The sequence below is a fragment of the Podarcis erhardii genome (genome assembly GCF_964252035.2).
Source record: "Podarcis erhardii genome assembly, chromosome: 5".
In the NCBI taxonomy this organism is placed as follows: domain Eukaryota; kingdom Metazoa; phylum Chordata; class Lepidosauria; order Squamata; family Lacertidae; genus Podarcis; species Podarcis erhardii.
Window position 1 is genome coordinate 34,290,280 of NC_138509.1, and position 24,829 is coordinate 34,315,108.

At 44.2% G+C, this 24,829-nt stretch overlaps 1 protein-coding gene and 1 long non-coding RNA gene across 4 annotated transcripts in view; one reads left to right on the forward strand and one right to left on the reverse strand.

Annotated features, from left to right (window-relative positions):
• LOC309341976 overlaps positions 1 to 24,829 on the forward strand; it is a 47,759-nt gene that overhangs the window by 7,256 nt on the left and 15,674 nt on the right. The gene's annotated exons all lie outside the window — the stretch shown is intronic.
• DKK1 (dickkopf WNT signaling pathway inhibitor 1) lies at positions 8,527 to 11,913 on the reverse strand. Its single transcript, XM_081861987.1, has 4 exons — positions 11,504 to 11,913; positions 11,196 to 11,358; positions 9,948 to 10,085; positions 8,527 to 9,113 (listed from the first exon to the last, which is right to left on the reverse strand). Exons 1-4 carry the CDS (start codon positions 11,711 to 11,713, stop codon positions 8,863 to 8,865), a joined length of 762 nt encoding a protein of 253 aa, XP_081718113.1. The 5' UTR covers positions 11,714 to 11,913; the 3' UTR covers positions 8,527 to 8,862.

Below are 24,829 nucleotides of genomic sequence, written 5' to 3' on the forward strand. Positions count from 1 at the left end.
ACTGGGGGGGGTGTTTGTTTTTCTTTTGGAAATATAAGCCAATAAGTGGGTTCTCCTCCCGTTTTCTGTTGCGTTCATGGAGCAACACAGGCAGTGCAGATGTTCCTTAACCTACTTCCCTACCCTCAATACTATTTCCAAAACCTTTAATTATTGGCAAAAAGAGAGAGAACAGAATCAAGCACATATAAATAAACAAACAAAATTAAAGCATTGTTTTTAATTGCCCAGGGATGTAATCCCTTTGTTGAAGAAAAAGATGAGGTTTAATAAACAATAGTAGTTTTTATTAGAACTGAAATAAGTGGATATTTGGCCACCTGTATGCATTTCCCAACCTCAAATGGGATCAAGATTCAGTTATCCAGCCCTGTAGCCAAATTAGAAGAACAGGAGTGAACAGCTTAAGCAGATGGCGTACCTTGTTCTTTTCTTTTGTTTAATCATTAAAACTTCTCTACCAGAAAGCAAATCACCTGCTCCCACCCACCCTGCTTTTCAGTAAGTGGTTTTTTTTAAAAAAAAAAAATCTGTACATATCACTTACTTAGTGGGATCAAACAAGGAAGCTTGAAAAAGCTTTAACCTGATTCTCTGTACCCTTCTGCGGCCAAAATGGAATTAAAACTACACATGCTTAGCAAGTAAATTGTCAGGAGGGGTGGCATTTGTTTTAAGAGGGAAATTGTGTATCCTGAGTTGAACATTGTGGGCATATCTAATATAATGAATGTTGCAGTCTCGTTCATGCATTTATTTGCAGGGTTACTGTATTTATATACCACATTTGGGGGCATACCTCAAACGAGGTATATAACAATGTTATAAAAATAAAAGTACAAGCAATCTAAAATGATCAAAACTGACAAAGGGGGTTATTGTTTGAAAAGGCTGTTCACATTTAATTTAGAATAAAGCCCACTGCGTATAATAGCCATGGCTTATGAATAAACACAAGGGACGAGGGTGGCGCTGTGGGTTAAACCATAGAGCCTAGGACTTGCCAATCAGAAGGTCGGCAGTTCGAATCCCCGCGACGGGGTGAGCTCCCATTGCTCGGTCCCTGCTCCTGCAACCTAGCAGTTCGAAAGCACATCAAAGTGCAAGTAGATAAATAGGTACCGCTCCGGCGGGAAGGTAAATGGCATTTTCGTGCACTGCTCTGGTTCGCTAGAAGCGGCTTAGTCATGCTGACCACATGACCCGGAAGCTGTACGCCGGCTCCCTTGGCCAATAAAGCGAGATGAGCGCCGCAACCCCAGAGTCGGTCACGACTGGACCTAATGGTCAGGGGTCCCTTTACCTTTACCTATGAATAAACATACGTGTGATTGGGCTACATGCTTGCAAGACTTTCCCCATTATTAATTTAGGACTCCAATAAGTGGTGCATTTAGGAAAATTTTAGACTCCGATCTTTATGATCTTGGAATCGGGTCTCTGTCCATCTTCCGCTTCAAGACCTCCAGAGAGGGATAGAAGGGACAGCCCAGCACCTTTGTAGATAATTGATTCCATTGTTGGGCAGCTCTTACCATGGCAATGTTTCCCCTAATGGTCAGCTGAAATCTACACTCCTGTAACTTGAGCCCATTCAATATAGTCCTGTCCTCTGGGGCAGCAGAGATCTCCTCTGTGACAGTCCATGTATTTGAAGAGCACTCTCATTGTGTCTCCCCTTAGTCTTCTTCTCAGGCTTAACATGCTGGTAGTGCCTGCAAAGTACTGTATGAGTTAGCAAAGGTGTTTGCAAACCAGCAAACATATTGAGAGTTAGGCAAACCTTATGCATAAGATTGTACAAAGTTTTGTGCCAGTATGCCTTTTGCAAGGCAGGGTGTAAGAGTTTTTACAGTGCCTTACGCTAGTAGGCATCTTGAGGTACTGTGCAATAGACTCAACAATCTGGCGCTAAGAGAAGTATACGTCTAGATTTCAGTTTTTTTCTCACACAACAAATGTATGCTAAGTTGGAAAAAGCCTTATAGAGTAAGAGCCTTGCACTGCTCAAAGGTTCCCCTGAATCCTGTGAGTTTAAATGCATTGCCTGAATCATAATGTGGCCATTTGTTGTCTCATCCCTATGCACGTTTATTGAAAAGTAAGTTCCAAGTGTTTAGTCTCAGATAAATGTACAAAGAATTGCAGACAAATTTTTTGACCTTGTGTGATCAGGCACCTGGTTCTAGTTTACAACCGAACAAAAATCTTAATGGTCAGATGTGATTTATAAATTAATATCACATTTGAATCAATAAATTATTTCAACCAAGCTCCATTACAGAGGAAATTTGTTGATTTATGTCTATTGTAGTCCTCAAAAGTCCCACTATGTTCAACTAAGCTTACTCTCAGGTAAGCGTGCACAGGATTGCAGGCCCCATGTGCTTAATGGCTAACAGGGAAAGTTTCAGAAGGCAATTGCATGGCGTGGCAGAAAGCAGCCAACCATTTGTTCCAGGGGAAATTCTTTGTGAAGTTAAAGTAAGTGACCTCAGATTAGGTGCTTCTGTGACCTCGGGGAAACGATATTTTGCAACTAATTGTATTTGTTATTTAAGAAACAGAAAACACTTTTGAGATCCTCTCCTTAATGGGACTGTGTAAATACAAAGAGCTATTATTATGGGTTACTTTGATGTTCTGTCTTCATATTATCAAAGCACTCTTTTAAGAAAATAAATGTTAAAAAGGCACCACACCCACAAAAACCCTCTAGACTAGAACATTGTATGTAAACTATCTTTAAAGTAGGGGAAGATTCATATTAGGTGTTACATGATGATCAGAAAGTAAGCACACACCCAGAATTCAGGGCACCCCAGACTTTTTCGAAATGGTGCGCACAATTGAATGTCCATCAAAGAAGTCCTTGGAAGGGGTGGGAGAACCCCTTCAATGTGGTTATTTCCTGAATGTCTGTTCAAGCTGCTTCTAATTGATAGTGTGAGTGCAGTTGGAATACTGTTTATGCTCTGACCATCTAATCTGGAAAAGGACACTTTAAGAAGGGATAGATAATCTGAAGAATATGTATTCGCTCAGTAACAGAAGAACCACTATGTTGTGGCCATCCATGGGAGATGAAATTCCAGTTGGGGAGCCACAACAGAGGAGGCCCTACCCCATGTCACTACACAGCAAGCTGCACCTGCTGGTGGGACACTGGGAAAGGGGCCCCCTGTTGATCTCAGGGCCCAGGTCAGCTGAAACCAGGGTGGGGAGGCACGACTGTGCCAAATATCTAAAGTTACTTAGTGCTTTGTGTGTTAACACTGACTCCTTAAATTGGGTCCAGTAATGTATAGGCAGGCATTGCAGATCCTGCAGAACAGATGTTGCATGACATTATATAGAAGTCCCAGCCGAAACACTGCATTCTTCTGTAGCCCTTTGCAAAACATATTACAGTAGTTGAGACATGAGATCAGTAGAGCATATAAAGCTGTAGCCAGGCTATCACAGGAACAAGCAATGCATGCAAACCAGCCAGAGCTGTAAATAGGCACTCCTTGCTACCAAGGTCAGGTGTGCTCAAGTAACAAAGCTAAACAGCACCTACAGTACCTGTTCATTCAGGGGGAGTGCAGCTCTCAGTAGAACAGATCAAATATCCAGCTCAGATACAAGAAGCATCAGTCTCTGTCTTGTCAGGATTCAGTTTCCATTTATTAGCCCCAGTTCCAATCCAATGCAGCCTCCAGGCAGTGGTTCAACACCAACACATATGGCTAAGATAGTAAAGAGCGGTAGAGGAAGGTGTCACCAGCATACTGATGACACCAGACTCCCAAATTCTCTGATGACTGCACACAGCAGCTTCATACAAATATTTAAAAGCATTGGGGACAAAGTGGAATCCCGTGGAACTATACAGAATATTTGCCACTGGACAGAGCAGAAGCCACCCAGCATTACTCTCTGGAAACAGCCCTGCACCTAGGAGTTAAACTATTTTATCACAGTGGCACCTGAGGCCAAAACCCCCAAAGCACCTCCCCCTGGGATGAAGAATACAGTAACAATAAATTTAGAATTTTCCAATTTGATTCTCTGTCATGACACCCCAAATCAGCTGCCTGCGGTAGTCAGCTCACTGAGTCTAATGGTCAGCGCCAGTTTTAGGGTGGCGTGGGCAGTTCCCCCCCTCCAGGTCATCAAGCAGATGGGGTGCAAAACCATGACAAAATGCACTTGAAAGCATGCACAGAACGCACTGCAAGAGAAGGGAGGATGCTGAATTTTGTCCTCACTCAGTGCATTATTTTACCCAAGACCACCCCTGCTAATGGTGCAGAGAGTCCAGTGGCTGTGGAGACAGGGCCTCATCTAACTATTCAAAGCTGAGTTTAGATATCTAGATGCTTCCATGCATTTTCACAGGGACTTAGCATGGCGAAGGTCACTGTAATGGAAGAACAGTTTGTAGCATTCAGTGGGTGAGATTGCTCAGACAGATGTGATTATTTCGGCAATGTAGGAAGCGTATAATCATATATTAATATCACTGCTTACATATGAGAAATACACACATTCATCAAACATCTAATACAATCCAGGACAGCGATATAGGAAACAACTCAAAGACATTTGCTTCAGGTGCGCTCCGCAGCAGGCGTTTCAAGGTGGGAAGATAAAAGCAGGGAGCTTCTGATCTCAGCTTGTTAAAACTTCAGGGTCAGGCACATTGCCAAGGTGGGTGGGGGACTTGCTGAAGTATACAAAAGCATGGGCAGCTCCAACAAGGTACAGGAATCACCTGCTGAAGACACTGGTTCAGGCTTTGATTACTTCTCATTTGGATTAGTGTAAAGCTTTGTTTTCCAGCCGGCTTTTCTTCCAGCTTAACTTCTTGTTAAGAATTCTGCTGCCTATACTAGGTGGCAAGATGCATAAAATAAAATAAAATAAAATAAAATAAAATAAAATAAAATAAAATAAAATAAAATAAAATAAAATAAAAGTGTGTGTGTGTGTAGCAGGGCTTGTACACCTTTAATGGTTGTGCAAAGAATGGGATAGGTGTAATTTCTGTGACAATCCACTCTTCTACAGAACTCTTAAAGGTGGAGTAGCCCAGTACGCACGACCACCTTTATCCACTTAGCAGCTTTGTGATCATGTGAGTTGATGCTTTTCATCCCATCGGCTCCTTATTTCTTTCCAGATCCAGTATCGGTGCTCAGATTAAATGCTCAGTTAGTCCAGCCTCTCCTTGTTGTCACTTCTTGTGGCAAGATATACAAGGGACATATAGGTGCCCATCCAGAATCTAGTTTGTGGCCCCCAAGACTCAGTTTCTTGCCAAAATCTCCCCCACCCCTGTGCTACTGTTTGTTGTGAATTATGGAATTTGCATGCAATGTTGCAAGTGAGCAGAAGGCTGCTGTTCTCCTCTCCACAATCTTGAGATGCTTCCTTATCCACAGTCTCTGTTGTCTCATCAGCTTTTAATTTGTCTCTCAAATCTTCAACTATTCCTGCCTGAAACTTTTAGTCCAAGTCTTCTTCCGTACTACATGGTAGCTTCACAGGGCCAAACCTTTCTTTATTTCTGTCTCTTTATACTATCCACTTTGCAACTGCATTTTCCTTCCTGGGTGCTCGTAGGTAGTTCTAGGAATCGTTAACCGCTCTTCAAATTCTCAAGTCCCCTTCATACATGAACCAAGTAGAAATGAATGTAGAAAGCAGAAGTCTCATGGTCATGTAGCTCCTTACTCTCATCCGCAACATCCATTCGCACATTGAGCGCATTGGCTTCTCTTTCGATGGAAATAGGGTTTAATTTTGCTCAGTGCTATTAGATTCCCAAGGGAAGCCGAAGGTATAAGCTACAGTTTGAAATGGGATACAAAGGAAGTGAAGTACCATTGTGTGCACTGCATTATGTTTGCAGAGCTATTATGCTGGGTGTCCCTATTAAACATAAAACTGCCTTCAAAAAGAAGCCGCAGCTGGGAGATAGCCCACATCAATGTGCTAATCTGGTTTGCATAACAAGCGCAATTTATATAGGCAGATAAAATAGGGGAGTCGAAGCCAAAAAAATGGAGTTTCTCATTGAAGCAAAGCTCAGCAGTGTTTTATTTTGCAAACCCTTACTTGAACCTTTTTTGTCCCCAGACTATACCCATAAAATGTATATCAAAATTAAGAATATAGTTTAAGTAACCTCAAGCTAGTATTTTCTCAAATGAGCAACTCTATATAAACAGCCCAGGCTCATGAAGAATCAGATGTATTTAAACACATTGCTTTTAATAGCCTTAGTCATGCCTAATGCTGCTCAGGCTTAGATTGCAGTAGGTAAATTTTAATTGAGCTCAGTGGGACTTGTGAACATGATGAGTAGGATAAAATTCCTTCATCTCACAAAGGTCCCACACCGGGGAGCAGTCTCTGTGCTGTGTGCTCAGATGTATCATCTGTATGCCAGGCAAAGGGATTCCACTGAAGACTGCATCGGGCCACTACATTATTGCCATTGAATAACGTGTTTAGGTTGGAATCCTCAACACAGTACTTCCCAAAATGAAACATTAAAAGATGCTGCATGGATGCAGGTGGAAGACTTTGCGTGCAGCACGTGCCTTTGAGAAACAATATTTCACTGCTTCTGCGTCTGTGCCCATTCAACTGAGCTCCCTTTATGATGGTGATTAATGCAGGAGTTCTTATAGAAGCAGCATTCTGACTTTCCTCATTCAGGTCATTTTCCAGGGTTGAGTTTTCCTCCTCTGTTCTGGCCTTATGTCTCCCAAGGCTGCACAGGTGAATTTGATCTGGGGCATTGTAAGTAGCAGCAGGGCTGGGAAGGGGGAAGGAGGATGTGGTTTGAAAAGGGAACACTTAATAGCTTTTCTCCCTCTAAGGAGCTGCCTGTCACTTCCCTGCAAATGATGTTTTCTTCATTCTGCAGCAAGTGGTTTCCTGTTTCCTCTCCTCTGTTGTGTCTTCCTGAGACCCTAGCCACAGATGATCACTGGGAGGAGAGCTGCATCTTCTTGTGGCAGATAAAGGCTGGCAGAGGGAGGGGGGAAATTAATCCTTCCTCATCAGTTCAGGCCACCCCTCCACAAGGCAGTGTCACAGCAATCACATTTCCTTTGCTTTGAAACCACCCTGATGTCTTTGCAGCAAAGCCCCTCAGGCCAATTTACTGAAGCTTAAGATGGCACTGGAGAAACATACAAATAATGGAGCAATAGCTGACCTTGCCTGAATAAAGAATGCAGCTGATAATGATCTATGGGGGATTGTGTGCCTTAACCTTTAAGAAGTGCTGATTCATCATGCCAGGAGAATGTATACTGCTGAAAAGGCCTCACAGTCAAATGATTAGCTTTAAAAAAAAGTGCAGGGAGAAGGGAAGAGTGACCAAATCCATCTGGGAGAGGAAACTAAATAGAAATGACAAGCAGCCCTATCTGAATGCTTTCTCCTGGAGTTGGCATTTGTTAAGACCACCTTCTGTCAGTGATGGAGCATTCCTGTAATCAGAAAGCTCCATCTTCAACAGCCCCATCATGCAATAACAATGTATTATCCCATTAAAAGTAATCCACAACCCTAAAGCAAAAGTACTGCTATCAAGAAGAATTGGTGTTCCCTAGGTTTTGTCTCTTGAATGAGCTGGAAGGGAATGGAATGAAGTAAAGAACTCTAAAGTACTCACAAGACCATCTTCAAGTCCCAGCCATCCTCCCCTCAACAATGAGATCCTGGGAAGCTTCAGCAAGACCTGTATGAAGGCATTTCCTCTCTTGCTTGAATTTCCAAAGTAGTTCAGTTTGAGATGCAGATGAATGCACCTCAAGCTTGCTTGGGGTAGCTGCATATTTTATTGTTAGCCACCTTAAAATATCAATGAAACATGTGTTCTTAGAATTACAAACAGAACACACATTAGATGTATATTCACTGGAGAAAGCATACTTTATAAACAAAGTTCTGAATGAAGATCACTGTGGGTGGATTACCTTTTAATTTTGAGGGTTGTCAAGCATAATGGTGCAATATTTGCACACACAACGCTTTCAGAGCCCAATTAGTTTAGCAGAGATAGAAGATTTATCTAGGTGGCAATTTGCTGCAACCCCTATACTTGTACTGCTGAACCCACTTCTGAAATTGCCAGGAGAGAGGAAGAGTAATATTTCATGCTAGATATTCTCTAGACTTACTGTAGAAACCTAGCAGTATAAATCTGCAACCCACAGAATGGGCTGAAGTGATGGGGAAACAGTTACCAGAGTTACAGCCTAGCACACCTACAATTAGAGATCTGAAACTCTTCCCCAGTGTTTGATCAAAACTGAAGAGTGTCAGATGTTTCAAACCTTTTCTAACTTGCAAGTATAATCCCTCCCTATAATTCTTAGGTTGGTGCTTCTGCACTCACGGAGACAGTATGTGATCAGATATTACTGTACAAAAAGATTCACAAATGATGGCTATAATTATTCCAACTAACAGAATCACCACCCAACAGATAATTAAAAGAAATTTATTTCACTTGTCAAAACAATAGGCTCAATAAAATAAAACCAGTGTGTACAACATGTCACAATAGACAAGATCATGCAGCACTTCAGGAAAAATTAAAATCTCCCATCATGTACAGTTAAGTGCCACACCCAAGAATTTACAGACACAGTAATTTACTGTAATTAGTCACTTTTAAAAATAGTTCCCTAAAGAAACATGCTTCATCCTCCAGTTTTGAGGGGGCAAGATGCTGGAGTACTTTAGTGTAAACTCTAAAACATGTCAGTCCTTGGAGGTGATTTTTCCAGAACAAGAGTATCCCACACCTCAGTCTCTTTAAGTCCATCAGGTTTCGTAATAAAAATGCAACAGTTAATGCCTCTGGCAAGTATGTAGTCTGGGTGAGTTGCTGATTGTGTGGTCTCTTTGTATCCGACAAGTCAATCCATCCCCACAGCTGCATCTCTGGAAGATCTCCAAACCATGAGCACCTTTCTTGCGGTGTTTTGTGCACACTTGGCCTTCCTTAAGAACCTGTTTGCAAATCTTGGACCAGAAATGACGGGCACAGCACAGTCCTTCCATACAATCTGAGGAGCGGAGGCATGAGTCACCTTCTTCACCTGAGGAAATAAAGGAAAGGGTAATTGAGAACAGAGCGATACTTGTTTATCCCTAGTCCTGTTTTCTCCTTAAGCAACTGCAGTGAAAGCGTTAAGACACTGAACCAATGGTTTTCAAAGTGCTTCCCTGAAAATTTCACAATAACTCGCACATGCTTTGCACATACCACGGGTATATATGTGTTTATGCAGGAGCATAGGAAGGCCAGAGGCCAGTGCCACACAAGCTGAGTATGTGCCATAAAACCCTCTAACACAATTTGACAATATTAAGAGTTCCTTAGCAGATCCATTGTGTAAAAGTGTTCCCCGCAAACAGGAATTTGCAAGCCATTGAACCGAACAAGCCATGTGTTGACAAAGGATGCTGCCCAGTTCTGAGAGCATGTCTTTGGGTTGCTGCTAACAGTTGTTGACATGTGTGTCCCACTATATAAGTACCATCCGTTGCAAGGAAAACTTTGTGGGGAAAGCATGCTCAAAATATTGGCCACCCAAGTGCTAGAAATGTGTACATAGTTATTGAGAATGTCACCATTTGAGGTTTTGAAAGGAAGCCTTCACAGCGGAAGGCATCAATTTTAAGAGAACCCTGGAAGGGATGAAATGCCTATATAGGGACTGGCATAAAGCTATCAGTTTTTTAAAGCACCACTGCAGTGGTCAAAACAGCAGTCTCTACAACACATGAGTTTGCAGTGGGACAATCACTCCCAACGCATCCATTATCTGTCAAGATCTACAATTGTTCCAAAACTTCGAAAAACCTTAAAAGTGCCATATTTGCCTTCTTTCCCACACCACCCCAGCCTGTATAGCTGCTAACACCCTTACCTTTTGCATAGTGAAACTGGGATGAAATTGTGGTCCTTTTGGGGTGAAGGTCCAAAGTGCCATGGTCTGAATTCTCTATGATAGTCTCCTCAATCTCCCCAGGATGGAACTTATCATATTCCACTGGTACACAGATCCCTAATAAAAACAAACAAAAACCAAAACTCAGTGAAAACAAGCTGATAGCTATGGAAAACCATTTCAATCATCTGCTTTGTTGTTCCTGGGTAGATTCCCTCAGATGCTGGAGAAAATCTTGGTGCTCTGTTTATAAAACACATTTACACAGTGAAATACTAATACTAAGTTGCATGCCTCTTATCCCTGAAGCCTATAACCTGTTCAGGACCTCCGTGCTAGTGCCCAGTAACCCAGCTGTTTTGGGTAATTTACCTAGTTCTTTCTCCTACTGTTGGGAGTCCTCCTTCAGGTGTTACTGAAAACCTGAAACACCACCAGTAAGGAAAAGAAGCCTAAGCACTGGAATGGGCTTGCTCCTCTGTATTCTTCAAACGCTTAGCCTGAGACAGCACAATCTATTCTGGAGCCAACTTCAGGGAGGGATCATAACTCAGAACACATGTCAGGCATGCAGAAGGTCTCTAGTTCAATCTCCCACATCTCCATTTAAGAAGATTAGGTAGCTGATGATGGAAAAGCCCTCTTCTTGTCCAACACTGGGCAGCCGCTACCACTCAGGGTAGACAGTGCCAGCCTAGATGAAGCAATTGTGACTCTAGCTAATGCAATGCCATTTATTACTGTGTTTTATCATCAGTTCTGAAATCCTAGCAGTCAGCCTCTGTAAGTAACAGTCCCTCACTATACCATCAACTTTTGAGAGAGCATCCCAAGGCTCTCTGGCAAGATTAAACCCAAACATTCACCATAAGTAAGCACACCCTTCATTTAATTAGTCTCCCTATATTCAACGGTGCTTACTCCTAGGTAAGTGCTCTAGCAATTGCACATTGTCAGGGAAGCTTCTCCCCCAACTCCATTGACAGGTAGGATGCTGGCCAAAAAGCCAATAAGACTTTCCATTACTGTACTTCCAGCTCCAACACACCCACATTCAGATGGGCAGGTTTTGGGAGTGTGTTCTTTAAACAACCACATCAATTTATTTCGCTATTTTATTTCTACCTCCAGCACTAGAGCACATTGCCCCCCCCCCCTTTATGCCGGTCTTATCGACACCCAGCAGGTCCAGCCTCAGGCAAACAACTAAAGCCATGCAACACTCACCGTTACTGCAATAAGTGCCCGGACAGCACATGGAGTCGCGGTGGCAGCGCTTGCGGCGCCTGCGGCAGGCAAGGCAGATCTGTGCCGCCGGGTAGCCCGGCAGGGCAGGGGTGGCGCAATACTCTCCCGCTCTGCAGTCGTCGTCCCCGATGCACGGATAGCCCTGCAGGCGAGGAAAAGCCAAGTGAGGAAGCGCCAGCGAAAAGGAGAAGGCTCCCAGGAGCCCCGTGGGTAGACGGTGACCCCCCACCCCACTCAGCCTCTCCCTCTCGCGCAAAAAAGGAGACACACACACCCCAAACACATACCTGGTGCGGATCGACGGGGTGGTGCGTGTTACTCCCGTCGTACACCGACGGCGCCGGGGTGACTGGAAATCCGGCCGCCGCCGAGCTCTTAATGATGGCGTTGGAGATAGAAGCGGAGTTCTCCGCGGCGTCGGCGCAGCCAGAGAAAGAGAGAGCCAGCACCACCACTGTAACTAGACGGCAGGATCCGTCTGCGCACGACGTTAGCATATTTGCGACGGCGAGAATATTGTATAGCAGCTCGAAAGGTCACGGGTTCGGATCCAACTCGGTCTTGATTTTTTATTTTGATTTTTCAAAGCCCCCAAGTGGAGTGTGTGTGCAAATTCCCAGGAGATAAGGGTCCTTCGAGCCTTGCGGGGGAGTTTAGGAATCTCCGCTCGCTTCCTTTGAGCTGACTTTATACTCCCCGGGGTCCTAATTCCCGCCCCTCGGGGGGAGGGGGAGGGCGCGCAGCCCCGCCGAGGATGGGATTACAAAAGGATCATCCGGCGGAGGTGGGGGGGGGGGGAGAAGATGCGACGCACCCCCGCAAAGCCATTCGCTCATTGGGCGGATGTCCTAATTGGGTATCGGCCGGCAGGGGAATTCTCACTTGCTGCAACGCCATGAATCTTGATTTGATTTGGATACAGACGATTATTCATAGAAAACGGGGGGGGGGGGGAGCGGGTGTTCCGCTGGCTTCACAGCAGCTATCCCTTCGGAGCACCCAAAGAGGAAATTTATTGGTGTGAATTCTCTTCAGACAGTTCCGTGTTTTAGCTGTCCATGTAAGGTGCGCTGCCTAGGGAATCGGGCAACCCCCCTGTGCATATTTTAGCTCTGTGGCAATTACTTCCGAGTAAAAACGCATAATAAAACTCTCCCTTTCCAGTGAACGCGTCTGGCTGCAATCTCAAGCACCGTAACTTTGAAGCACTGAGCATAGTGCTTACTTTCGAGAAAAATGAAGAGAAGATGGGGAACGAAGGGTGACTCTGACTTTATAACAATGTCACCCCTCTTTCTCTTGCAGCCCCTATCATATTCAGTAGCGAATTAGATTATTAGTGAGAAGAGAGTGTTACCTTTGCCCTCAATGTTAGACTGCAACCCTAAGTAAGCTTTCCTGGAAGCAGGTACCACTGACCTCAGTAGAGCTTGCTTCTGAGTAGACATGTACAAGATTTTTACCATTAACAAATTAGTTGCAGTGGAACAGGGCAACATTCCTTTGCTATGGAACATTAATAATAACTGAAGGTGACGATCAGGGCAAGCCCAAGACAGTTGTGTTTTTCTCTTTGTTTGTTTGTTTGTTTGTTTGTTTACATTTCTATCCCACCTTTCTTCCAAGGAGCTCAAGGTGGTGCATGTAGTTCTCTCAATTTAATCTTCACAACAACCCTGTGGGGCGGGTTATGCTGAGAGTGAGTGACTGGCCCGAGGTCACCAAGCGAGCATCATGGCAGAGCGGGGATTTGAACCCTGGTCTCGCAGGTCTTACCGTCCAACACACCAATCACTACACCACACTGGTGCCCCTGCCTCCCATCCCATGTACAGAAGCTAACTGGACTGGCAGCTGAATCTTACTTCAGTGCTCCTGATGGCATCACATTCTCCCCCACACCTGGGGGCAGAATAGTGGATGCAGGGCTGCCCACATGGCACACACAGCACTGTCCTCCAAAGAGGATAAAGGTCTATGCTTCCTTCAACATCTGCTACCTGAAGCAGTTGCCTCACTCAGCTTAATGATAGAGCCAGCCCTGGAGACAACTATCAAAGATGCTTCAGTGTAGTTGATTCCACAAGTTACGTTAAAGCAAGCCATTTTCCTCTGAGATGGCACTGATGTTGCACTGAAGTATCTTACGACTAGTGTCTGTGGATTCTGGGCTGTTTCAAAGCAACTTGATGAAAGGACCCCTCTCCCACCTTCCAGTTGTCTGTTTTAAAGATATATTTTTCATTACAGAACTTCGTAATAGGAGGTTGCAAACTGCCCACAGCTGGATTTCTCTTGCTGTTTCACATCCAGCCATTCCCACTCTTACCTTTGGTGTGAGGAAACTTATATAACGAGGCTTCATTTTGTAATTTTGGGGCATCAAAAAAGATGGACCAATGGGAACAGAGCTTTCAAGTTGCTCTTTGATGGCCTATTAAGAGGCAAGGCAATAGACTGGAGTTTGTTAATTGCAGATTAGAGAGGGGATGAGTTGCACTGTGGAATTTGAAAATAAATAATTAAATGCAAGATTAGCCTAGTCTGCTTTCCACCCCCCTCCCCCTATCGTGCATTTTTTTTACTGCTAAGATTTCTGAATTTGGTATCATTGGAGATGCTAGTTAAACAGCCAATGGAGATCAAAGAACCACTACAGGCTATGAACAAAAATCATTCTCACCCTTTTAGTCCTCTCAAACCATATGTAGTTTGATCAGCTCATGTTGATAAGGAATCCTCTGAACTGCAGCTTCTTTGGAGGTGCAGAGAGCTAATTGTTTCTAGCCATGGGCCTAGATCTTCCTAGGGAGCTTAGGTTGGTCAAGGAGTTCAAAGAAGAACAATTTTAATGGGTGCTAGCCACGCCATCCACAAACCATTTCTGTGTCCCTTTTGTTCTTAAATTGGCATTGTTCCTTCAAAACAATGGTTGTGCCATATGTACTAGAGAGCGAATAGATGGGAATTCCTTGTGACAACATCAGTCTCTGTCATCTAAAATAAACTCTGCTAATTATCCTGTTTTTACATCTCAGGAGAAATCATAGCTTTGAAAATAAATAAATTTATATTACGCTCCTCTGCATGTTTGCTCAGAAGTAAATCCCACTGTGTCCAAAAGACTCACTCCCAGGTTGTATGTTAAGGATTGCAGTGTGCTAGAAGCTCTATTGAGCCAATATTTTTATAAAATACAGTCAGATACAGATTTTATATTTATAGCATTGGAACAAATATGTAGCATACATATAGCACAACAGATTTAGGTAAACTGTTGTTGCAACCTAAAGCCTATTGAACTTTTCCACCAAAAACTGTAACTTACGGTGGCCAGGTGGAAAAGAAGAAAAGGCTCCTGCACCTTTAATAATTATTTGGCATAATTTTGGCAGGTGTTCCTTGTCATTAAATTGCAGATAGGAGCAAATTTCAGTGGGTGCAGTTTGTCATGCGGGCTACACCGGCAGAGATTCCCTCTTATGCAGGTACTTATCTTTTTAACCTTGCCACCATAACCTTGGCATATCTAGTTCATAAACATTTTGGAATGTTCATGTCATCTGTTTTCTGCTTGTATCCAATTACATGTTATCGTGGCAGTTTGCATTTTGTAATTAGGCTGTGTTGTACTATGACATCTAACAGCTCTCTGGTATACCTGGGAAGGGCCTTTTTTATTGCCTCAAATTTATCCCTATGCAAGGATAGAACATATCCATATGAATCACTTTACTGAAGCAAGTTTGTAACAAATGAGAAATGAAGTAGTCATATTAGGTTTATTTTTATATAACTTTTCTTCAGTTGCTGTGGTACAGGTACATTGAGAGTACTGCTTAAAAATGAAACAAAAAACAAATGGACCAGACCAAAGGCCCAGCTAGTCCAGCATTCAGTTCTCACAGTGCCCAGTTAGCAGGCCTGAGTGCAACAGCACCCCAGTCACTTATGATCCTTAGTAATTGGTATTTAGAGGTATACTGCCTTCAAAAGTGGAGGTAGAATATAACTATCTTGACCAAGCTGATGACTATCACACACCAGAAATAAATCCAACAATGATTGCTGCGAATAATGATGTTCAATACAATAATGAAAACTGAAAATGGGCTGGCTCCGGGAAAATAATTTCAGTAGGCAATCAAATAATATTCAATTCCTAAAGATTTATTACACTAGACCAGCGATGAGGAGCCTATAATCCTCCAGATATCGTTGGACTCCAGTTCCCATCAGTCCCTGACAGCATGGCTAATGGGTAGGCATGATGGAAGTTACATCTGGAGAGCAATTTGTTAGCCACCTCTGCATTAAACAATTCATTTGTCCAATTAAAATGAATCAACCACAATTTAACTTAATCCAACCAGGCGGGAGTGCCATACTAGGCTCTTCTGAGCTGCTTATTTTCTACTACCTGAAAATACAATTTTCTGACCCCTGAAGACTTTGCATTTTGAAAGTCACATCTCTTCCAATCATTAAGTAATAGTAAAGGCAGAGGTAAAGGTACCCCTGATCATTAGGTCCAGTCACGGACGACTCTGGGGCTGCGCGCTCATCTCACTCTATAGGCCAAGGGAGCCGGCGTTTGTCTGCAGACAGCTTCCAGGTCATGTGGCCAGCATGACTAAGCTGCTTCTGGCGAACCAGAGCAGTGCACGGAAATGCCGTTTACCTTCCTGCCATAGTGGTACCTATTTATCTACTTGCACTTAATGTGCTTTCGAACTGCTCGATGGGCAGGAGCTGGGACCGAGCAATGGGAGCTCACCCCGTCACGGGGATTCGAACTGCCGACCTTCTGATCGACAAGCCCTAGGCTCTGTGGTTTTAGACCACAGTGCCACCCGCGTCCTTTCATAGTACACACTATAGTACACACTTTTAATTTGATACACATAATGTCTGTTTTCAGTTCATAAAGTCCTTTCTACAAGTCAGTTATATTTGCTGCAAGACACAGCTATCATAGTCATTGTGAGGTTTTTTGGGGGGAGGAGTGGGAGAAAGAGGTGGGGTAATGATAGTTTATGCATGAAGTTTTGTGACTGTGTCACGTGGGTAGGTTCTTTATGTATTCCTTTTTTTGTTTTTGTTGGTAGCGTGAGAAGTCAGAGAGCCCAGGGCCTGGTTGGTTGCATTCAGTTTCTTGCAGCAAAGTTTGGTTGCATGTGTGAAGGGGTGGGGGGATCGTTGGGTCAAGTTAGCCATATTAATTTATATGCTGTCGAGGGCGGGGTGAGGTTGTTGTCTTGTTGGGCTCTTTGTTTGTACCCCGTGCTAGTTTTAATTCATTGGTTAGCTTTTCTAGTGGGACTGTTTCCTATACAGTTTGGTACCAGTGGTCTATGGTCACTCCTGATAGGTCCCTCCAGTGTCTAGTTATGATGCTCCTAGTTGCTGAGAGTAGGTGTCTTATGAGCCTTTTGTAATGTTCTTGTCTTGGAAATTGTTTAATAGGGCCAGTTCTGGAGTTGATTCTAATACCTGTTTTGTTATTTTGCAGATTTCTTGTAGGACTTGATGTTGTTTGTTTAAGTGAATTCAGTTTCTAAATTAACCAGTCACAGGAGAGGGTTGTCTGCCATATCTTAGCATGATTAATTGCTCTTGCCTTGACTTGTCCCAAACTGCTGCTGGGAATTGACCATTCTGCTGTATCTTTGTATCAGAATGACGTGTACCTCCGGTTTTTAAATTCCAGGCAGTGAGGAAGTGCTGCTAGGAAATACTAATAAATGTAGTCTAACAATATGGTGTGTGTGTGTTTGGGTGTGTGAGGCTGAGTGGGTTGATTTGTGTACCAGGGATTCTGAACCATTAACTTCCTTATTTCTATGGCCAGCTAGAGAAACCTATTAGAGTAAAGTTGGATATTGCAATATCTGCCTAAAGGAGGTTATGGTTATAGACACCTACATAACCATAAGACACTGTAAAAAAAAAAAATCATTCAAATACATTGCACCTTAGGACAGTTGCCTGCTGGAAAAAATTATTTTTCAACTGGATGATTCTATGATTCCATTGCAACTGGAATAAGATTATGATTTAAAATGTTAAGTCCTGTTCACAGGTTCCCATTTTCATAGGCATGGAAGAGGAAATGACAGTAATCTACCCTGTTGACGTCAGCAGGGTTTCATCCTGGCCATAGCCCAGACATTGGTGCATTCAGCTGACTGCATGAAAAGAGCCTGTTAGTGTGCATAGGGGCTTATATACAATAGGAAAACCTTATCCTAAAAGTTACTATGACTGTGCATATTTGTATAGAAGTAAATATAGCTGTGTTCAATGGTGCTCACTTCCAAAATGTATGCATTGAATTAATAAGTTTTTAAAAGTACTGTTACAAGTTATTATTGGTCAGCAGGCCTAGATTCTGAGATATTTTTCTTAGAAATCAGTGATTTCCAAGTAAGTTAGCATCTTGTTGTAGAAGTAGAAATTGTGGTAGGTTCCCCATGGTGGTCTGCTACCCCGACATCTATAGCCAGATTTCAAACTTCAAACTTTTTACTTTTCTGTGCATTTTTTCATGTGCTAAACAGAAGACACCAATGTTGTGGGTATAAGTCACACCTCTGATATCAATGTCTCTTTAGCCAAATTCATAAAAATGATATCTATGTATGCCCAGATGTACATGAATAGGGAGAATCACGTGATCAGGAATGCTCATGCTTCCTTCCCTGTACAGGGAAGCACCCAGCAGTGGTTAATGCCTATGGGAAGTCCAAGCTTCAACTCCTAAGTCACATCTCTGAATTGATCCAGGCATTTGTGTGGTGGACTAAAGTTTCTACGCTAATGCAATTCTGGTTCTAAACACAGCATAAGGGGTCTCTGTAGTATAGTGTATTTTAAATTGGGGTTTTAGAGTTTTTAGGGGTTTTAGAATGTTTTATGTAGTTTTTATGTAGTTTTGTAGTAGTTTGTGGTAGTTTTATGTAGTTTTTCAGTTTCATTGTTCCGCAAGGGACAATGACAATAAAGATATCATAATCGTGACCAGATGCAAGGGAGGATGAGACCTCTGCAGCTTTAATGGTTGTGTAGAACAGGGACTTTCAGCAGGTGTAGCATGCATGACAAGCTACACCTACTGCAATTCCCACATCTACACAACTATTAAAGTTGCAGAATCCCGTTTTTGCAAATGACAACCCAACGTGGTCTGCTTGTGTGTTCTTTTAGTAGTAGAGAGCATGCAGTACATGCTGTTTTTCCTTAATGCATTCCAGGACATAAGACACACACATTCTGAATAGAAATAAAGTTCTCCCTTTCACTGCTGTAGTAGCCCTCTCAATGCTGCTGCAGAGTAACCTAAACCTATTTTACCTTGCCTTTATGATAAACTCTCCCTGTTTGGTGGGTACCCATACCCTAGTTTGGATAGCTATTCTAATTGGAGAGCTGCCTCAAATTATCACAGCTACAAGCACTCTGTTTAATGAGGGCAGGAAGTCTCCCTAGCTGTGGCACTTACTTTGTGAGCCATACATCCAGCCAAGTCCTTTATGAGGGCTGTCGGTCTGGGGGCTACTAGGAAATAGGTGAGTGCATTCTTCTACTGTATCTTCTTGATGATAAAAAAACAAAATAAAAGAAGAATTTTAATGCCATCTAGCTTTTCAAGAGCAGTCTGAACAAATTACTAACAGGAAAAGAAGAGGGGGGTGACTGCTAGGCTGAGTGGGTTGATTTATACATCAAGGGCTTTGAAACAAAAGAAAATCTCCCGACAAGAAAGAATTAAATTCCAGGAGAGGGAGTTAAGAGATAAAGTAATTAGGCAGGAAGAATTGTTTGCTGCTTGCATATACTAAGCTATACAGTCCTAGGGAGCATAATCCAGTGCACAAGACAGGCCACCCAACTTCATAGGGAAGTTGAATGCTATTGCTGTAACACTACCTTAAAGTGGGCCACACATACCCCCGTAGCAACAGAGAGCCCTACAGCATGTAGCAGACTGACATATTTGCTATGGCGTAAGCTCTGATGGTCTAAACCACAGAGCCTAGGGCTTGCCCTTTGGAAGGTCGGTGGTTCGAATCCCCGCGACGGGGTGAGCTCCCGTTGTTCGGTCCCAGCTCCTGCCCACCTAGTAGTTCAAAAACACGCCAAGTGCAAGTAGAATGGCATTTCCGTGCGCTGCTCTGGTTTTCCAGAAGTGGCTTAGTCATGCTGTCTGCGGAAGCTGTCTGCGGACAAAGGCCGGCTCCCTCAGCCTATAGAGCGAGATGAGCGCGCAACCCCAGTCATCCGCGACTGGACCTAATGGTCAGGGGTACCTTTACCTTTAAGCTTTGATGGACTTTAGTTCACTTCATCTGCTCCCTGAAGGGTTATCCTCAGTTACTAGGTCTATACACATGATGAATGTAAAGGAATTCTTTTTTATATTGTAAGTAATGGAGTCAAATAGCAAAGGAGCCAATTTCCCAGGCCACTTGGATTAGTTCGCTTTTCACCAGCACCCGCCTTCCCAACACAAACACACATACACATGGGTTGGGGCTGGTAGTTGCCAGAAGCAAAGTCTTTCAGTTCTGAAGACCAACTATTTTATCCTAAGCATTTATTTAATTACACCCTGTGAGGGTTTAATGTGTGATGGTGTCACAACTAAGGCACCAACTTAACTTAACCACCCTCCCATCCTGATTGGCTGATGGTCTCACTAGCTCTCACTGAATGCTGGGTTACCTGGAGCCCCTCCCCCTGATGTATTGTAGAGCGTTGAGATGGGTCATAGGTGTACATAGCAGCACAAAAGGAAACTAAATGTATCTGTGTCCTGGTACCATTAGAAAAGGGAAGGACTGCAGCTTAGTGGTGATCTGCTTTGTCTGCAAAAGGTCCTGGGCTCAAATCCTGATATTTCTTGTGAAAGGCCACCCACTCTCTGAAATCCTAGAGAGCTGCTGCCAGTCAGTGTAAACAGTGCTGGGTTGGATGGAGCAGTACTCCAAATGTGGACAAGCTTTCAATGTTCCAAACAGCCTTCTTCAGACATTCAATGAACATACATCAGACAAAGGCAGAATTATGGTGGCTCGCTCTGCCCCCCTCCCATTTTATGCATATTCGCTCTCATTCTGTAATATGACTACATGTGTACAAGTGCCAATACACGGCAGTAACGCAATGGAACTTTCTATCCTCTCCGTTTTTGAGGAGAATTCTGTTGCCAATTGGTGTAGACGGCACTGAGCCACGTGGACCAATGGCCTGACTGGGTGTGTAAGGCCCGCTTCCTTCACTTGTTGGGCGTACCCGCAATTCGGGAATTATTTGCTACAGCTGAGTTGTTGTCTTGTGCTGAGAACTGCCCCGGTCCACGCCTCAGGGCTCGCTTAGCGCCTGTGTTTTGGTAGGGAAAGACCTGCCCCGGGTTAGATCTGGAGGGGAATTTTATCTAAGGCAGGGACAACACACACAGAGGGGGGGTTGTGCGCCCTGCGCCAAATACTCCTCCTGACCGGCCTTTGAACACAAAGCGAGGCACTGAAGCGAAATGGGAGGCCGCCTGTTGCAGGTAAGCAAGCGGCCGCTCTGCTTGGCCAGCTATCAAAGCCAAACCGGGCGCGCGGGACTTGTGGCGGCACTGCCTGAAAAAACAAACAAGCCGGGCAGCCCCTAGCGGCCTCGCAGCTGCCTGGAAGCCGTAATTTGCTCGCTGCCATTGGCGCCTGCGCCGTGTTTTCTCAAGCCGTCTCTGGCGAGCGGCGTCGAGTGAAGCTCCAGCTCAGGACTGCCTTTGAAGCGCGGGAGATCAAACGCCTCCGAGACCCCCGTCCCACCCCAAGGCCTTCATCAGCCCGGCTGGCTGCGCCCGTTTTGCTCTCTCGCGGTAGACACCGTGCTCAGCACATCCGAGCCCCGCTCAAAGCCATTCACACGACCACGGGCGCCGCCTGTTTGGCCCCGACAGCAAACAAACCAGGCGCATTCGAGGGGCTTTAATGAAAGAGCGGGAGATGAGAAATAAACGGCGGCCGCCGGTGCTTCGCTTTACTCTCGCCGGGCGACTGGGCTCTCTCTGCTCCCTCTGGTGGAGACTTCAAAGTTTTGGCTTGTGCGCCTCCGTGAAAATGGCTTTTTCTTGCTTTTTTCCCCCTTTTGGGACATGGCTACGGAGGGCGGTTTATTAATCATGACGTGTTTTTTCTCAGAAAACTGCTGGGCATGTTTTCTCTCAAGTTCGAGCGGTCCTCTCCTCGTGTCAGCAAGGAGGATTACTAGAGGCGGGAGGGGGGATAATCCCTCCATGCAGAAAAAGGCTCAAGGAGAGGGTGCGAGGCCAGTGAGGGGCGTGGGGCTGGGTAAGGGGGGGGGGCGGCGGCGGCAGAGGATCCCCACCCCTGGTTTAGGGTGGTCTTGTTATGCACAAATTTTGCAATGGCTTGAAGGGGAACAATTGAGACCAGTAAGTTGAAGCAGAACTTGGAAGAGCAACTATTGCAGCAATTGCAAGATCTGGAGGAGTGTAGAGATGATCTGGATGCAGGCAAGTACGAAATTCAAGATCTTTAAAACAACAGCAGCAACCACATGTCAGTAAAAAAAGCAGAGAGAGAGGGCAGGAATGCCGCCCCCCCCCTTTAGTTGGCAGGTTGTGCAGGTGAGCTCTCTCTGGGCATGGGGACAAGTGTCACAGCCCTGCTGGTAGTCTGAGGTGAGGACCAAGCTGGCATGAAAGGCACAGGAGCAGGCCAGGCCTGTTCATGTTAAGTTGGTAATAGTATCTCTATTCCCATACCGCTCAAGAGCCTCATTTTTGGCCTTGGGAAGGAATCACGAGGGCCCCTTCCCCAAGCCCTAGTTAGTGCTTACTAGGCTTTGGGAAGGAGGAAGCACCCGGGGGCCTTGTCAGAGAACCATTCTGCCTCCTGTCGGTAGAAGCCTCTTGCTTTTCTCTTGCCATGCAGGGGGGGGCTCACTTTGTTCTCCCGCACCTCCACATTTCCCCCTCTCAACACACCCCTAACATGGGAGTAAGCCTTGTTGAAATTGGTGGGCTTACTAGGGGAAGCCCCTCTTGTGGGCGAAGTGGGACATAGCCCTGCCAGGATTCTGAAGTCCAGCCTTTTTTCTTGTCACACACTGTAATAGCAACACATTTCCAATACATTTCCCTCTCCACATGCCACCTTTCTGAAAGGAGAGGTGCTTGTGAAGAATTGCCCCCCTCCAAATATACCCAAGAGTTAAGCAGTAAGTGTGTGTGTTAAAGGGGGGGGGAGGGAGTGATGCTGTGCAAGAATAGCAGATCCTCGCATAGAGACGAGATAATTATTACTGTAATATCCTGCAAGAAATGGTAGCTCACTGTGATTTCAAACAAGGGCAAGGGTCTGTTTGTGTGTGTTTTTTGCAACTTGGGATCTTCTGTGTGCAAACTTGCTTCTGAGTAGACATAGGGCTGCGCTATTAAGTGTTGCATTTTCTGCATGAAATAGGAAAGGCTGGTTTAAAACTGCAGCTGGCATTGTGCAGGAGGTTGGACTAGATGACTCTTGTGGCCTCTTTTCCTTGCTCTCTGCCTGGAGCAGCCAAGAGGTTCCTGCTGCTTGACTCAAGGTTTAACAGCAGCAACAGAACTTCCAGTTCCTAGAGTGGAAGGGAAGGTTGTCAGAGAGAGGAGCTTATGTTTCACCCTCTTCCTAGCTCTGCCTCTGTTACTGGAGAAGAGGAATGTAAGTGAGCCCAGGCTAAGATGTATTCCAAGGAACTGGGCCCCTGAATGCAAAGTCAAAAATCAAAGAGTTTACACAAATTTTATAAGAGCAAACTAACTTTTCACCACCTAATGCTTAGATCTTCCACTAAGATGTTATCATGTAAGAGGGGAGAAGGGATGAGAAGTGAAGCATGAGGTTATTAGAACATGGTGATGTAGCAACACTGGGCTTCTTCATCTTCCTAGTGCATCCAGTGTTGAATTCACATTATCATGCAGTGTGTACGCACCCTAAAGCACCCTGCCCAAGAGTAATGGGAACCCTAGCCCGCTATACTGGTGAAAATCGAAAAATTAGAATATCGTGGAAAAGTTTATTTATTTCAGTAATTCAACTTATAGGTGAAACTAGTATATGAGATGGACTCATGACATGCAAAGTGAGATACGTCAAGCCTTTATTTTATATAATTGATGATCATGGCGTACAGCTGATGTCATGAGTCTATCTCATATATTAGTTTCACCTTTTAAGTTGAATTACTGAAATAAATGAACTTTTCCATGATATTCTAATTTTTTGAGTTTCACCTGTAATTTTTTCTAGGAGTGCTGAGAATCATAGTTCTATGAGAGGTGAACTACAGTTCCCAGGATTCTTGGAGGTATGCGCTTTAAATGTATGGTGTGTACACAGCCTGTTAATGTAGAACTTGTTCCATAGCCATATCCAGTATTTTTTTTTCCCCAAGAGGAAAAGATGCCGGAACTCACCATGAAGCTGTTACAGTAAGTTGTGGAAGACTCGGGGCAGCCCTGAACAGATCCCAGAGCCCCTGGGAGTAAATTAAATGTACTCCCACCTCCCTTGTTCCCTTAGATTCAGGTGGATGGCTAGGGCAGCTTGGAAGGGCCCTCGTGCAAATGCAAAAGTTTTTGTCCCTTAGAATATCACAGCAGTAGCGTACAGTATAAAGGGACAAGATAGTGCCCCCCCCATAACTTGTATTAATTTTTATTATATCTAGTTTACTGTTTGTTCTGGATCCTCAATACTGTAGTCATAGAATCATAGAATTGTAGAGTTGGGTTTCCAAGGGTCCTCTAGTCTAACACCCTGCAATGCAGGAATCTTTTGCCCAAGGTGGAACTCGAACCCACAACTTTGAGATGAAGAGCCTCATGCTCTTTCCCTTTTCTTGTGCTATGTGGCAGCTGGTGTTCAGAGGAGAGGTACCCGGCCCTTGAGCCGAGAGGCATCTTTAAGATAACATCTTGGTTTCCTGTGAATTATGGTGCTTTGAATGTATACTTTATATTGGACTACCATGAAAAACTTTGGTAAAAGTCTTAACGTGCAAGAAAACCCTCCCCCCGCCAGTGATACTGATGTAGAATGGAATGTCGCTTTTTTCCTCTGAGGGATGTTGGGAGGGTATGTCTTCTGAGTTTGGGTCCCAGAGTGTAATGTTTCACTGGCATTGGTATTACCATTTATTAGATCCATACTCTTCACCTCTCTCTGAAAGAGCCCAGAGCTACAAGCGTATCCATCTTAATACAATTAAAATTTCTAAAGGACAGTGTAAAACAATCTTTTAAAAAACAATTTGAAACTGCTAAAAGTAATCGTGTCCTCTCAATTGCAGGGTTTCTAGGGTTAGAACTTTCAGCCAGCAGAAGCCTGGGTAAACAGGAATGTTTTGTAAATTTCTTGTAAAAGTTAATATTAAAGGTAAAGGTAAAGGTACCCCTGCCCGTACGGGCCAGTCTTGACAGACTCTAGGGTTGTGCGCTCATCTCACTCTAGAGGCCAGGAGCCAGCGCTGTCCGCAGACACTTCCGGGTCACGTGGCGAGCGTGACGACGCTGCTCCGGCGAACCGGCACCAGAGCAGCACATGGAAACGCTG

Excerpts from the sequence above, each read along its gene's own strand:
- DKK1 (XM_081861987.1), bottom strand. The coding sequence starts at position 11,713 with ATGCTAACGTCGTGCGCAGACGGATCCTGCCGTCTAGTTACAGTGGTG. Across the intron at positions 10,086-11,195 it reads GGGCACTTATTGCAGTAACG|GGATCTGTGTACCAGTGGAA; the intron begins GTGAGTGTTGCA and ends TGTTTTTATTAG. Across the intron at positions 9,114-9,947 it reads CCAGTTTCACTATGCAAAAG|GTGAAGAAGGTGACTCATGC; the intron begins GTAAGGGTGTTA and ends TTATTTCCTCAG.